At 37.4% G+C, this 16697-nt stretch overlaps 1 protein-coding gene across 9 annotated transcripts in view; it reads right to left on the minus strand.

Annotated features, from left to right (window-relative positions):
* UBR2 (ubiquitin protein ligase E3 component n-recognin 2) overlaps positions 1-16697 on the minus strand; it is a 177350-nt gene that overhangs the window by 58258 nt on the left and 102395 nt on the right. For all 9 annotated transcript variants that reach the window (XM_037844916.1, XM_037844915.1, XM_037844917.1 and 6 more), the window contains 7 exons: positions 15492-15675; positions 11887-11948; positions 11596-11706; positions 10839-10904; positions 8516-8638; positions 8315-8378; positions 7159-7283 (listed from right to left, as the gene is read on the minus strand). In XM_037844916.1, coding sequence (XP_037700844.1) covers positions 7159-7283; positions 8315-8378; positions 8516-8638; positions 10839-10904; positions 11596-11706; positions 11887-11948; positions 15492-15675 — 735 coding nt within the window. The remainder of the gene's footprint in view (positions 1-7158; positions 7284-8314; positions 8379-8515; positions 8639-10838; positions 10905-11595; positions 11707-11886; positions 11949-15491; positions 15676-16697) is intronic.

Genomic DNA, 16697 nt, shown 5'->3' on the forward strand with positions numbered 1-16697 from the left:
GCTTATTCTAATTGTTTCCAGTCAGTGAGATCATACAATATTTGTTCTTTTTTATCTGGCTTTTTTCACTCAACATGTCTTCAAGATTCATCATGTCACATGTATCAGGACTTCATTCCTTTTAACAGCTAATTCATATTCCATTGTATGTACACACCACATTTATCCACTTATCAGTTGATGAACATGTACATACAATTTTCCCATAGTCCTCTGTCCCCCCACCATTTTTTTATGTTACTACTTGTATCTTTGCACACTGTATGTCCCCAAACCTAGATTTACCATTGCTGTTTATGTATTTGCATTTTAGCACCTGCAGGAATTAAGAAGTGGAGTTACATGCTAAACAATACAATACAATAACACAGGCATTTACAATTACCCAAATGGCTTCCTTTGCCACAGGTCTTTGTTTGTTGCTTTGAAACACTGTTTAGTGATTTTTCAGTCTGAAGAACTCCCTTTAGTGTTGCTTGCAGGGCATATCTAGTGGTGATGTACTCTCTCAGCTTTTGTTTATCTGAGAAAGTCTTAATCCCTCTCTCATTTTTCATGAGATATAAAATTCTTGGCTGAATGCCCTTGTTGGAATACTATTTTATATTCATTAAAAAGAAATAAATGGCTCACTAAGAAAGAGAGTCATTGGTTGCTTGAGAAGAGAAAAGCTCTGAAAAACTTTACTGAGTCTTTCAAGTATTTCAATCCACTGCCTTCATGGTTTCTGATGAGAAATTGGCACTCAATCTTATTGGGATTCCCTTGTAACACACTGCTTTTCTCTTGTAGCTTTCAGAACTCTCCTTGTCTTTTGCATTTGATAGTGTAATAAATATATATTGGAGTGTATTTTTCTTCATGTTTACCCTGTTTGGTGTTCTCTGAGCTTCTCGGATGTGCATATTCATGTCTTTTTGCCAGGTTTGGGAAGTTCTCTATCATTTCTTTGACTATTCCTTCTTCCCCTTTCTCTCTCTCTCTTCTCCTTCTGGGAGTCACATAACATGTATACTGGTGCACCTGATGGTATCTCCATAGTGGGCTTAGGCTATTTTCACTTTTAATGTTTCTTTTTTCTTTCCACTCCTCAGCCTGACTCATTGAGTATCCTGTTTTCAAGTTCACTGATTACTTCTTCTTCCAGCTCCATTCTGCTCTTGAAACATTCCTAGGCATTTTTCATTTCAGTTAATTGTGATCTTCAACTCCAGTAGTTGTGTATGATTACTTTTTAAAATTTTTATCTCTTTACTTAGAACTTATCGTTCTTTCATTGTTTTCCTTATATCCTGTGGTTCTTTCTCTATATTTTGCTTCATCTCCTTAAGCATTTATAAGATCATTTTTTAAAGGCTTTGTTTGGTAGGTCCACATTCTCCTCTTCTTTGTTGGTATTTTCTGCATTTTTATCCTCCTCCTTGGGCCATGATTCCTGTTTATTTGTCTGTCTTGTACCCTTTGTTGCACACTGAACATTTTAAAATGTTAACTCTGGGATTTACTCCCTAGGATGTCTATTTCCTGGTGCTGTAACCAGTTGGTGACAAGATAGGTATTTTCTTGAGCTTCAGCCCTCCTATTAGGGAGTTCTGCCCCAGGCAAATGCACTGGGCAGGGTTTCCCTTCTTACTGGGTCAAAAACCCTGTACTTGTCCTGGGTTTTTGCTTGTTAGTTGTTTTGGACTTGCCCTGTTTACAGGAGTTTGGTTGTCCCTTCTATTTCTCAGGGGTCAAATATCCCTCTCCCAGGTAGGTGAAGCCAGCAGGACTTTGTCCCAGACTGTCCACCTCTATAGTTTTTATACTCCTTTTGTGTCCCTAGCTGCTTTTGCTCACAGGGCAAATTCTAGGAGGAGGGGCATGCCAGGGAGGACTTTCCCAATTCAGTCTTTCCTGGCCAAACAGGGTCAGGGACCCAAGAACGGAGCATAGATTGGCTGCAAAGTGCCCTGTGAGGGGGTCAGGAAGGGTGCCAATAACTTCTCTGATGACTCTCCAAAGCTGAGCTTTCCTGGCCTGCCTAGCAAATGCAGCCCTTCAGCTCAGTTTCCCCTATATCCCTGAGGAAGCCCTGTGTCTTCAATTCTCCACTGCCTCTGCCCCTGTCCAGGGAAGGTTGAAACAAAGGCTGTCTGCTGCCTTTGTTTGGGGTGGGTTGAACTAATAGTTCCCCTCAGAGCTGGGACACAGCCATCCAAAGTTGCCAATCAAAAGCTGGCCAGAGACACCCCTGTTCTTAGGGAGGAGGATTTTTATGTCCTTTTCTATCAGCAGCAGTTAGGCAGGGACTGGACCCTGTGGTAGCCTGCTGCTACGGAGGGGGATGGGCACTGGTACTGCAAGCAATTTACAGTTCTTTACTGTAATTTATCAGCCTCTTCCACCCACTCTTCTCTGGATGCTATACAGTGTGCATCTGGCCTCTGGAATTTCAAAATAGTTGTTTCTGAAAGTTACTGACTGTTTAATAGTTGTTTTGATAGAAGGATTGAGTCCTGGAGCGCCCTACTCCACCATCTTCCTTAGAAGTCTGGGTTTACTTTTTTTCAACATCTTTATCTCTTTCAAGGCATCATAATAAAATATTCTATTCATATTCTGCTCTCAACTCCCAATCCCTAGTTTTTTCTTTTTCTAATTATTTCTAATAAGAGTGAATGGAGGGGGAGAGGCAAGATGGTGGCATAGAGAGGTGTGGAATCTAATTAGTTCCCTGGAGCAACTAATAAACAACCAGGAACAACTAGTATATAATCTGGAACAATTGCCGGGGGACAACTGTGACTATCCACACATTGTACACCAACCTGGATTGGGTGGAATGGCTGAGATTGCAGCATAAAAATTGTAAGTAAAATCTATGGAACCATGCCGGGAACCCCCTCCCCCATGGCAGGCTGGGCTGCAAGACCTCATTGTGGGAGAAAGCAGCATCCCGGAGCGAGTCAATATAGCACAACCTAGCTCCAACTGGGGTTTTAATTAACAAATATGGACTGCTGAATACAAGCTACAAACATAGAAAAACCCCTAACAAGCAGCAAAGTACCCCGAGGTTGCTCCCAGTGGAGAGGGGGTGGAGCTGATAGAAAAGAAAATTAATTAAAAAAGAAAATACAGAGGCTTTTAGAGACGATTGACTTTAGAGAGCCAGAAAATGCCTGTGCCCTGGGAAACGGAGCCCAGAAGACGGGTGCTTTCTCTGACCAACAGGCAAAACTGGGGGGCCATGGACTGGCTCTGAAAAGGGGCTTTCTTTCCCTTCTTCTCTCTCTCAACCTGAGTGGATGAGTGGACAGAGCCTCAGCCATTTTCAGTTTGTAGTGCTCTGACTCAAGATAGGGGTGGAGTTAACAGAGTCAGAGAGACAAAGGAGTATTTCAAATGCAGAAGATAACTCTCTAGGGGGTGTATCTTCCCTAAGAGAAAGGAGGTGGACCCCAGCTCTAGTGACTGCCCTCCCTACAGAACTCAGACCCCAAGGCCTGGGGGAAAACAGTCAAAACAGAAACAACCTAAGCGGAGAATTAGAGGGCCCACACCTCCTTATACCAGTCGGGAGCAACAGGCTGACAGGCACCACTGGTGCAGGTTAGGAAAAGCACAGAGGCTAGAGATCTCACAGGGAAGTCTGTCAATCTTCTAAGACACACCCTCAGGGAAACATGACACTGAATATAGCCCCATTCTGAGACCTGAACCTATTCTGGTCTGGGAAAATCTGATAGGGTAACCAAGGAAACCAGATGTCTAGACAACGGAAAACTACAAATTACATTAGGAAAAATGAAGATATGGCCCAGTCAAAGGAAAAAACTTACAACTCAATTGAGATACAGTTGAGATATTGTTTCACTTTAATGAAACAATCAATTAAAGATTTTCAAATAAATATGCTAAATCAATTAAAAAACCAAGTCAATAAGTTCAGGGAAGACATGGCAAAAGGGATGAATGATATAAAGAAAATAATGGGCTAACATAAGGTAGAAATCAAAAGTTTGAAAAAACAACAGGAAGAATCTACAGAAATGAAAGGCACAACACAAGAGATGAAAAACACAATGGAGACATAAAACAGCAGATTTCAAGAGGCAGAAGAAAACATTCAGGAACTGGAGAACAAGACACATGAAATCCTACACAAAAAAGAACAGATAGGGAAAAGAATGGAAAAATATGAGCAACGTCTCAGGGAAATGAATAACAACATGAAGCACATGAATGTATGTGTCATGGGGATCTCTGAAGAAGAGAAGGGAAAAGGGGCAGAAGCATTAATAGAGGAAATAATCAATGAAAATTTCCATCTCTTATGAAAGAATTAAAATTACAGATCCAAGAAGTGCAGCGTACCCCAAACAGAATAGACCAGAATAGACCTACGCCAAGACACTTAATAATCAGATTATCAAACGTCAAAGACAAAGAGAATCCTGAAAGCAGCAAGAGAAAAGGGATCCATCATATACAAAGGAAGCTTGATAAGACTATGTGTAGATTTCTCAGTAGAAACCACAGTGGCAAGAAGGAAGTAGCGTGATGTATTTAAGATACTGAAAGAGAAAAACCGCCAACCAAGAATCCTATATCCGGCAAAACTGTCCTTCAAATATGAGGGAGAGATTAAAATATTTTCTGACAAACACACAAAGAGAGAATTTGTGAACAAGATACCTGCTCTACAGGAAATACTAAAGGGAGCACTACAGACAGATAGGAAACGACAGGGGTGAGAGGTTTGGAACACAATTTTGGGTTATGGTAGCACAACAATTTAAGTACACTGAACAAAGATGACTGTGAGTATGGTTGAAAAAGGAAGTAGTTAGGAGCATGTGGGACACTAGAAGGAAAGAAGAAAGATAAGACTGGGACTGTATAACTCAGTAAAACCCAGAGTGCTCAACAATTGTGATAAAATGTACAAGTATGTTTTTACATGAGGGAGAACAAATGAATGTCAGCCTTGCAAGTTGTTAAAAATGGGTGGTATTGGGGAAAAAATACAAGCAATGCAAACTAGAGACTACAGTTAACAGAAACATTGTATTATGCTTCCTTTAATTTAACAAAAGCAATATACCAAAGCTAAATGCCTGTAAGAGGGGGATATAAAGGAGGTGTGTGGGACTCTAGGCACTGGTGATGTTGTCTGACTCTTTTATTGTACTTTAGTTTAATTCTATCTTTCCTTCTGTTGCCTTTTAGCTGTCGATTTTTTTCTTTTGTTTTCTTTTGTCTCTCTACCTTCTTTGATTCTTCCTCCTTCTTTGTGGAAGAAATGGAGACTTCATTATATAGATAGCGGTGATGGTGGTCCGGCAAAACTGTCCTTCAAATATGAGGGTGATGGTGGTGAATGCATAAATATGTGATTATACAGGGAATCATCAATTGTTTACTTAGGATGGAATGTATGATGTGTGAACAAAACCATCTTAAAAAAAAAAAAACAAACAAACCCATAAAACCCCAACAAAAACGGATTGATGAAGAAACCTTGAGGGCACTATATTGAATGAAATAAGTCAGACACAAAAGGAAAATATTGCATGGTCTCACTGATATGAACTAATTACAATATGTAAACTCATAGACATGAAATATAGGTTACTAGGATATAGAATGAGGCTAAAGAATGGGGAGCGGTTGCTTATTATGAGCAGAATGTTTAACTAGGTTGAACTTAAGTGTTTGGAAATGGACAGAGATGATGGTAGCACGTAATTATGAGAATAACTAACAGTGCTGAATGGTGTGTGAATGTCGTGGAAAGGGGAAGCTTCGAGTCATGTATGTCACCAGAAGGATAGTTGCAGGTTAAAATATGGGAATGTATAAAACAGTGAATCTTGTGGTGGACAATGTCTGTGATTATTAGCACAAATATTAGAAATCTCTTTCATGAACTAGAACAAATGTATGACACTATAACTAGAAGTTAATAATAGAGGGGTATACAGGAAAAAAATATACCAATTGCAAACTATGTACTCCAGTTAGCAGTATTTTAACGTTGTTTCATCAACAGTAACAAATGTACTATACCAATACTATGAGTCAATATTGGAGGGGAAGAGTTAGGGGTACAGGAGGATTTGAGTTTTCTTCTTTGTTTTTATTTCTTCTTTGGAGTAATGAAAATGATCTAAAAATTGAAAAAAAAAATTGTGGTGATGGATGCACAGCTATGTGATGGTACCGTGGGCAACTGATTGTGCACTTTGGATGACAGCATTGTATGTGAACAATCTCAATAAAATTGAGTTAAAGAAAAAAAAATTGCCACCCAGAGCAACCATGGTTAACACCTCAGAACCCCCATCAACTACTAAGGTAGCCCCTCGCTTCAGTGACCACTGAGTACTTAAGTGGGTCGTAAGTACAAAATCCACACTATTGTTCAATGATAGTATTTTTGGTATCTTAGGTTAAATAAAGCATATTAGTATTACAATTAGTTCCACCTGTTTCTCTGTATGTTTCTTAATGTGGCTGCTAGAAAATTTAAAATTACATATGTGGCTCACAAGGTATTTCTATTGGATAATGCTGACTTAGAAGTAAACTCCCCCAAGACAGGCCTCTTCATAAATGGAATTATCCTTGGCTGGTACATAGTAGGTGCTCAATAAATATTTGCAGGACAAATGAAGGCCTCCAAGATTTTTTTCTATGTATATTTTATACACAAATTGTATGTGTATGTGTTTTCTTTCTTTTTAAACAGTATCCTGCTATACATATACTACTCTGTAACTTGCTTTTCTCATTTAAGAAATATTTTCACAAATTGGTTAATATTAATAAAGCAAGAAGGAGCAGAATAAACACGTTACTTAGGGATACAGAGCTAAGTCACAGAACATTTAAAATTGTACAAAGTGGTTGCCTCTGGGAAGCACCACTTGGAAATGTCTTCCCTTAGAAGGCTTTTTGAACTATTCGATTCTGAAAAGTATGTATTCATATATTAAAAAAACAATTTTTAAAAAATGTAAAAAAAAAAGTGTGAATGAAGTTACAGATGTCCTAGAACTGTAGTGTTTACCACTGTATTCAGGAAGGGTATATTGAAGTAAATCCATACATAGTACATTGGTAGGCAGGGAAGATTTCTGTAATTTTCTTTTTAAAAATGTAGGTACTTACATCTTCAGGTAAAGACTTGACCAATTCGCTGTGAGCCATAGGTCTGATGCTCAATTGGTGGATAATCTCCCGCTTAATTTCATCCGTAGCATTTACCTGCCCAACACCAGGACTAAATCTCTCTCCTGTCAACAATGAGAAAGTATACACACACACACACACACACACACACATTCACACACATGTATTTAATGTAATCACAGCACTTAAGTGATATATACTTCCAATTCAGGCAACACAATCTATTATTCTACTTAGGTCTCTCTGTGCAATGGGAAAGAAATTGGTCTGGTAACAAGGTAGGGAGACAGCAGCTCCCAACCAACCTTCTGTGTCTCAGACATAATGAATGCAGACTTGAGGCAATGGAGAGAGAACTCTGGTTGCTATTTTGAAGGAATGGGATTAGAAGGTTGGAAAGGAAATTAGATGTAGTGAAGAACTGGTATAGCAGTGGCTGTACCAGAAGCATGGGAAGCTGCTTTGACTCCATCTGCCACATGGTAGCAGGGAAGGAGAACCTTCCATTCCTCTTCTATCTAGTGGCAAATAAGGTATCACCTTCTTAAACCTCCTTCATCGGTATCATCTCTCGCCATTATTCAGGCACCCAGGATTCTCTACACTATGGACTACAGAGAGTCTGAAATAGTAAGGGAGGTAAAGGAGGTAAGGTTAAAAGAATGTGAAAGATAGGAAAAAGGGAACTGAAAATATAGGCAAGAAAAGAAAGCTGCATCTATTAGTTATAGATCTCCATTAAATTGGAATTCTACCTAATGTCAAGAAGACAAGTTAATACTACAAAACCATGAAGAGAAACATAGCTAAGATATAAAGCTACAGAGGATAGCTCCTAAATATCCTATTCCTTGCTTGCTAAATTCTGCTGTCCCCATTTTTTTCTCCCAAACGTAGTCTTTCAGTTTATTCTGCTTTAGTAGTTATACTCCCCTCTTTTCTCCAAAGCACCACAGCACAATCAGTCTCAGCATTACAGTGACCAGAGGGAAGAAAAAGATGGCTACTCCAATTCTCTTCCCCTAAAACTGAGTATCAGCTCAAAACAAAAGTAATATAGTTGGGAAGTTCTGAACTATTTGCTATCACAAAAATTCAGGAAAATTTATAAATGTCTCAAACAATCCAAACTTACCAACAAGCATTATAATGAGGTATAGCATTTCTTCTATTAGAGTATTGTTCTGCTGAACTATATCCTATAACAAAAGGGATAAATTTCAGAGATAAGAAAATGCATACTATATCATCTCAGATGATTAACATAACCAAAAAGAATGAAAGGTGCTTCTGTTTCTTTAGTGATATGCTGAGGCCTCATAAGATATGTTCTTACCTTATGGGTAATCTCAGAACTAAATCTTTTTCCATAGTCTGGAGTACTGAAAATCTGATAAAGTTCAAAGCGGCTGAGCATTATCATCAGGAAATGATTTGGATCCATCATGGAAACACCTGTCTTTTTTTTTTTTTTTTTAATGTTTGAGATAAAAGGAAAAGAGGAAGGTCAAAGGGTTACCAAACAATTAGTAAGAGATATTTTGTTTTGCACAACAGAAAGCAGTTTACTTGTTCACCAATTCTAATAAAACATGGAAACCCACTTAGCCCCAATCCCTGCTTGTGGTAGCTGACAAGTGTGGACAGGAACCTAAGCTGGTAAACCAAGATGACCAAAAAATAAACCCTAAACCTACATGTCAGACTAAAATGGACTAGGAATTATTTTTCCTTTGCATTCAAATAGCTGTACCACTATGAACTCAATTCCAAAGTTTTATTTCAGGGTTCTCTCATCATTTTCTGGTGTGTGGACTCTGAGAGAAATGAGGTATGTCAATTAAGCTTCTAATATTGTTTTATGTAATCTACAGCATTTAAAACTCTTATTAAGGACTCTCATCCTATTTTTTTGTGGTAAACACTATACTAATTAAGTGACAGATTTTAAATATTAGTTTCAAGTGTTCCTCAATTCTCTTTTAATTCCATTTGAATAAATTATAGATCATCCTGGATTTTAATTTATTTGAAACAACACTCTTCTTTCAAATTTACATTTCTTGACTTTCTTTTTCTAAAATTACTAAATCTATTCAGCAACAATATGGCATAATATGGGACAACTATGCTTAGCATTGTGGTATGCACAAAGGACAAAAAGAGGAACAAGACATAGTTGCCATGGTTTGGTGGTGGAAATGAAAAGTAAACTGCCGTCTCTAATAAAGATAAGGAGAAAAAAAAAAAGCAAACAGGCAACTACAATCCAGAGTTACGAATGCTATGGTGTGGATAAGCATCAGGCTATGGGTCCTCACAAAAGGGATACTTAATCATGTTTTTGTGGGTCAGAAAGACTTCCTGGAGGAAGTTATACTAAACTAAGACTTGCAGGAAAATGAGCTAAGGTACATGGAAAAGGGAGGGGTGGGCAGTCCAGGGAGCAAAAGAAATAAATGTGCAGAGTTTAACATTTAAGAGTGAGCACACAGATGTGGCCCTCTCTCTCTAGCTAAGCCAACTTGAAAGGTGAAATCACTGCCCTCCCCCCTACGTGGGATCAGACACCCAGGGGAGTGAATCTCCCTGGCAACGTGGAATATGACTCCCGGGGAGGAATGTAGACCCGGCATCGTGGGACAGAGAACATCTTGACCAAAAGGGGGATGTGAAAGGAAATGAAATAAGCTTCAGTGGCAGAAAGATTCCTAAAGGAGCTGAGAAGTCACTCTGGTGGGCACTCTTATGCACAATTTAGACAACCCTTTTTAGGTTCTAAAGAATTGGGGTAGCTGGTGGTGGATACCTGAAACTATCAAACTACAACCCAGAACCCATGAATCTCGAAGACAATTGTATAAAAATGTAGCTTATGAGGGGTGACAATGGGCTTGGGAAAACCATGAGGACCACACTCCACTTTGTCTAGTTTATGGATGGATGAGTAGAAAAATAGGGGAAGGAAACAAACAAACAGACAGACAAAGGTACCCAGTGTTCTTTTTTACTTCAATTGTTCTTTTTCACTTTAATTATTATTTTTGTTATTTTTGTGTGTGTGCTAATGAAGGTGTCAGGGATTGATTTAGGTGATGAATGTACAAATATGTGATGGTACTGTGAACAATCGAATGTACGATTTGTTTTGTATGACTGCGTGGTATGTGAATATATCTCAATAAAATGAAGATAAAAAAATAAAAAATAAAACAAACAAACAAAAAAAGAGTGAGCACAACAAACTCAGGGAATTTTTAACATAGTTAAGTATTACTGGCATGGGATTAGGGAATGGACAGTACTGCAGACCATGAAAATGAATTAAGGGGGTTGAATCATTAACCAGAGGACAATGAAGAAAGGATGGCTTTCAGATTTCCATCAACTGTGTAGATTGTGGAACAAGGCAGGGAGCACACAAGACCAAGGGAAAGTATGGAGGAAATAAGAGGAGTTATTTTGAACATGTTGAATCCGAAACATGTCTAGGAAATCTAGATGGAAATGTTTTACAGGCTGTTAGCTATATGAGTTTGGAGCTTAATAAACAGGGCTAGGCTGTGTTTAACAGATTTGGGAGTGATAGCACAAGTGACTGGGTCCTTTGGAAATGAGAACCTTAACAACCTTTAAGTTTAATGCTTTAAATTCATTACCTGAAGCATTACTATATCCTTGTCAAACATCTCACGTCTGCATTTCACATTATGGTAGTAATAAATCTAAAAAAAAATTAATTATATTGGGTTAATAGATTTTTAGTTGTGCAATTCCCTCCTTTCCCCACTCCCTGCAAAAGCACATGGGTTTGTACATAGACACACACAATGTGATTTCCCTGAAAGTTAACACTATTTTAGCAGAGATTAATAAATTAGAAACTTCCAGATTACAGTTACTCCATGGTTCATAGTTTGCAGCCAACTTTCTGGGTCTCCTAATAAAACAAAAGGTTGTCTCAGTAATGTTTAGAGCTACAAAAAAAAAAAAGGGTGGTGGTGGGGGGCAGAATCCATGGCAAGCATTGGTGAGATCTTAAAATTAAAACCTCAATTTCAGAGATATACCAACAGAACTTAACTTTTCACTCAATTTAATTTAAATAGATGAAATCTGGATTGTTATTTTTTAAAATAGCTAACTTTGTTTTAAAAAATTATTTCATTTAAAAATCAAGACCATTCGTGTTCGTTTTTACTTTTTTATACATTTTTTTCCTTTTTTCATTGTGGTATTGATATTGTTGCTTGACAAACTATGAATAAAAGTTCTAAGAAACTTTTTGGTTTATCATTGGATTTATCATTTTAAACAATACAGATTCTCAACTTTCAATGGCTAAGTACTTTGAAAATTACACCTTTACAGAGGCTAAGAAATGGGATGAAAACTATAGAATTAAAAAAACACTACCTGGTTTACTAGAGAGAACCCATTTCTTCTCCACATTCCAGCATGTACTTGGGCACATAAAACAAGACATCTAAGAGGGTGTTCTATCAGCATGGGGGGGCTAAGTTCACTCTGTAATATAAAAATGCACAAAAATCTCAACTGTTACAAAGAAGACTGGCAGATAGGGAGGGAAGCTTTATATAAAACACAAGTTAAAATTATTTAAGGCTTTTCCTTTTTTGTTTCTAAGTGATTTCAAATTCATGGAATATAATAAATAGGTATTTACTATATGTCAGTACCACTTACTAGAGGTAGGAGCTCTGGAAATTTATATGCCACTTCACTTTTGCTTAATAATACATGCAAACCTGCATAGAAACACAAATAAAAAATATTTCTATAAGTGAAAACCATTTAGGAAAAAAAAATTGAAATATTCACTCAACTTTATATCTAATTTCTTTTTTCTCTTTCTCTTTAGGAACCTATCAGGTTACAAATTAAGATAAAAAAAGGAATTGCATCTGTAAATGAAGTTTTTCAGTTGTTATGCTTACGAACTTCTGCATCAAAGGCACACTTAAAATTAGAGGTTTAAATACATGTACTGACATACATTGATGACATTTTATAGAAGTAAATGTTGGATGTACAAACATAGCAAAAGTAACTATATAGCTATCAAAGCCATTTATATATGTTATACCAACTTCAAGAATCATGGAATTTGTTTCCACTTAAAGTGGAGTAGTAAGAGATCTTCCTGGAAGCTGAAAAGAGGAAATGGCTCCAGGACTCATGCTCTGAACTGATCCTGACCTCCAAATTAAGTCACTCAGAACTTCAAGTTTAGGATCAAAGACTCTTAATTCCCAACTGCAATGGGCTCTTTTATAGCTTAACTTCAGTTCATTCTCATTGCATCCTGTTTATATTGTAGCCTAAATAGAGAATGCTCTTTGTAATCTATGTTTGCCACTGGCTCAAACTTGGTTTTGGTTTTTATAGCCCAAGAAGACCTGCATTACTAATCTCATTCTAGTCACTTATTCTCAATATTTAACGCTCAACTCCATTATCAACAATCCAAGATGTTCTTGAATTGTTTTGTGGATGTTTCCTTAGCTCTCTGGTTAGGTTATAAGCATTTGGGCCCCAAACTTAATCAAATATTGTGAAAGAATGTTCAAAACACTCACTGAATATATTTAAGGAAGGGAAGGAAACAGGCAGAAATAAGTACATTTTCAGAGTATTGACACTTTTCCTCATAGACAACTATCAGCATCAGCTTCCACCCATGCAATCAGATTTTTAAAAGAGATGAGATCAGCAGCTGAGTTGGAGATAGCACCTACTTTCCTGCCTTTTAGTTCAGTATTTTTCTACAACACTATGTTGTCACTTGTCTAAGTTTGAGGATCAACAGTTTAGTATGCTCAAAGCACTTAAACAATATAAAAACTGGGCCTTTTTTTTTGACAAGGGTGCCAAGTCTACTCAATGGAAAAGAATGGCTTCTTCAACAAATGATGCTGGGAAAACTGGATATCCACATGTAAAAGAATGAGGCTGGACCCCTACTTACACCATATACAAAAATTAACTCTAATGGGATCAAGAACTTAAACACAAGAACCAAAACTATAAAACTTCTAAAAGAAAACATAGAGGAGAACCTTTATAACCTTAGATTTGGTAGTGATTTCTTGGTTATGACACCAAAGCATGAGCATCAAAAGAAAAAATGGATAAAAAGGACTTCATCAAAATTAAAAAAACTTTTATATATCAAATGACACCATCAAAAAAGAGAAAAGACAACCTACAGAATGGGAGAAAACAATTGCTTATCATATATCTGTTAAGGGTTTAATATGCAGCATATATAAAGGACTACAACTCAACAACAAAAAGACAAATAACCCAATTAAAAAATGGGCAAAGGACTTGAACAGACATTTCTCCCAAGAAGCTATACAAATGACCAATAAACACATGAAAAGATGCTCAACAACACTGATCATCAGGTGAATGCAAATCAAAACCACAATGGGATACTCTTCACACCCACTAGGATAGCTATTATAATAAAAACAGAAAATGTGTTGATGAGGATGTGGAGGTATAAGCACTCTTATACATTGCTAGATGCACCTCCAGAGAACCTCTTTTGTTGTTCAGATGTGGCCTTTCTCTCTCTCAGCCCAACTCTGCAAATAAATTCATTAACCTTCCCCTAAGTGGGACATGATTCCTAAGGGCCCTGGTATTGAGGGATTGAGAATGCCTTCTTGACAAAAAGGGGGAAAAGAAAGGTAACAAAATAAGGCTATGGTGGCTAAGAGATTTCAAATAGTCAAGAGGCTATCCAGAAGGTTACTCTTAAGCAAGCTCCGGCTAGATATTCCAAATGGCCACAGTATGCCAAGCCCTAACCAACAGTAGTCCCAAAATACCTAGGTCCTTATCTAAGACTCTATAAAAGTTTCACTCACTAAGTTTATTTTTCAAAAATTTAAATCCCCCAAAGTGTTCCTATGTCAGATAAGTTCCAAAACCCATAGGCAATAGCTTCTTCGAGAAAATCAACCAGAGGCAGTCCCCTTCCCCGTAATGCCGACATTCCTTTTCAATATGAACAAGTTAGGGTGGTCACTGCCTAGACATCCCTGAAGAATGAGAAACTGATTAAGTAAGAGGAAGGGGTAGCAACAGACAAGACAGGATTTAACAAAAGATTACAAATACTGAATCTTTATATAAATATACATGTATATATTTTAGATGCTAGAGTATTAGTATAGCTAGAAGGAAATAATTGAAATGGTGGAACTGCAATCCATAATATTCTTTGAAATTTGCTCTCTAACTACTTGTTAAATTGTACTTCGAAAATTATCACTTTCATGTATATATGTTATAGTTCACAATAAAAAATATTTAAACAAACAAACAAAACTTCCAAAAAGGAAACTAACAGGCTCAGAGGTTTCACCAATGAATTCTAGCAAACATTTAAGGAAGAAATTAAACCAATCCTCCACAATCTCCTTCAGAAAAAAAAAAATACCTTCATTACATTAAGTTACTGAGCCACATATTTAAGATAAATTACAAATACTGCAATGAATAAAACTATTTACCTTTAAAACATTTTTCTACTCTGAGTTAAAAAATAGACCTAATATGTGAGTAGGGTAAGACTGTTTAGAGTGTGAGCTGGATAAGAATATCTAGAGTCAAGGAATATGGAGGCTGTAAGGAAATGAATGTGCAGAGATGGACAAGTGCATATTCAAAGGTTTTGGCTACTGCAAGCTGGCAGCTTCAAATATTCTACCAATTATAAATGGCTTATAAATCAACTACCAAAGATAAAAAAAATAATCAACCCTATTTGGACTCACTCTTGACCTGCTACTTAAAAGATTACCAAAAAAATGAATAAGAAACAACTCAGAGAGAAATTATAAAAAAGAGAAAAGCTGGGGTCATTAGGGTAGTTTCAGTTAGCAATTGCTGAAGTGATTAGTCTGAATTGCAACAACACAGATTCTGAAGCTGGGTTGAGTTAAACAATAAATTTGGGATTTCTGTAGTTAAGAGGTATGAAGAAGCACTATGGAATAATGGTTATAAACATGGCCTCCAAAGCCAAACTACCTCAAAATTCCAACTGTGTCTCTTTCTCACTGTGTGACACCAAGTCATTCTCTGTGCCTCAGTCTTCTTATGGATAATGTGAGCTTAAAAATAATACCTACCTCATAGGTAGATGTGATGATGAAATGAGTCAATACAACTCTCAGGATAATGCTTGACACATAGTAGGTATTCAATCAATATCAAAAACAAACAACAATTTAAAAGTAATTTCAACTTTTTTTTAAAAAAGGGAAATGCTTTACCTGCAAGTAAGCGAGAAACTGGGAGGTGAATGCTAACTTTTTCTTGGGAAACACAGTATCTGATAGTTTCCACTGAATGTCCACAAATGCTTAGTGTGATTGGCTGTTCACCATCAGTAAAACCACTGTGACACTGCATCAATACAGCAAGGCATTTCTTGTAAGCTTCAATTAGAACTTTTTCCTAAAAAAGAGGTTTTTTTGTAAGTTACTTAAAAGGTTGGGTTTCTATAACAGTGAAATTTGATGATGAGCGTACCTCAAGTATCAATATGGGCAAAATCAAACTCCATCTTCCCTCCCAAATTTGGTTTCTCTTCCAGTGCCCCCTATTTCAGTGAATGACATCTCCATCTATACAACTACAGAAATCTAGAAGTTATTCCAATATCCTCCTTATCCCCTATGCTGGTTTGAAACTGTTACGTACTCCAGGAAAGACCATGTTCTTTAATACAATCTTGTGGGGGCAGACTTATTATGGGTGGGATATTTTGATAAAGTTGTTTCCATAGAGATGTGACCTACCCAACAGTGGGTGAGGCCTTTTGATTAGATTATTTCCACGGACGTGTGACCCTGCCCATTCAGGGTGGGTTTTAATTAGATCACTGGAGTCCTTAAGAGAACTGAAAGCCCACACAGACCCAGATGCTTGGAAAGGCTTGGAGATGCTGACAGAAAAATATTGGAGATGCTAAGCTAAGAGATGAAGCCCAGAGTTTGCCTCAGAAAAGCTAGGAGAAGATCCCTAGACATTGAGAGAGAAAAATCCTGGGAGAACAAGCAAGGATTCACAGGAGCTGAGAGAGAGAAGCCAAGAGACAGAAGCCCAGAGACTTTGGAGAAAGCCACTTGAAACCAGAACCTGGGAGCAAAGGACCAGCAGACGCCAGCCACATGCCTTCCCAGCTGACAGGCATTCTGGAAGTCATCGGCCTTTCTTCCTAGTCTGGACACTTTTATGGGCTGAGAACTGTGAATTTGTAACCTAATAAATTCCCGTTATAAAAGCCAATCTGTTTCTGATATTCTGCATAACTGCAGCGTTAGCAAACTGGAATACCCTCACTCCCCATCGTTGGATCTATTACCACGCTGGCAATTTCATCTAACAAATTTCTCTTAAATCTGGCTGGCCACTTTTCTCTATATTCACTACCTCCAAGAAACTGCCAAGAATCTCTATTAAATTCTCTGCTTCTA

The sequence above is a fragment of the Choloepus didactylus genome, chromosome 7 (assembly GCF_015220235.1).
Source record: "Choloepus didactylus isolate mChoDid1 chromosome 7, mChoDid1.pri, whole genome shotgun sequence".
Classification (NCBI taxonomy): Eukaryota; Metazoa; Chordata; class Mammalia; order Pilosa; family Megalonychidae; genus Choloepus; species Choloepus didactylus.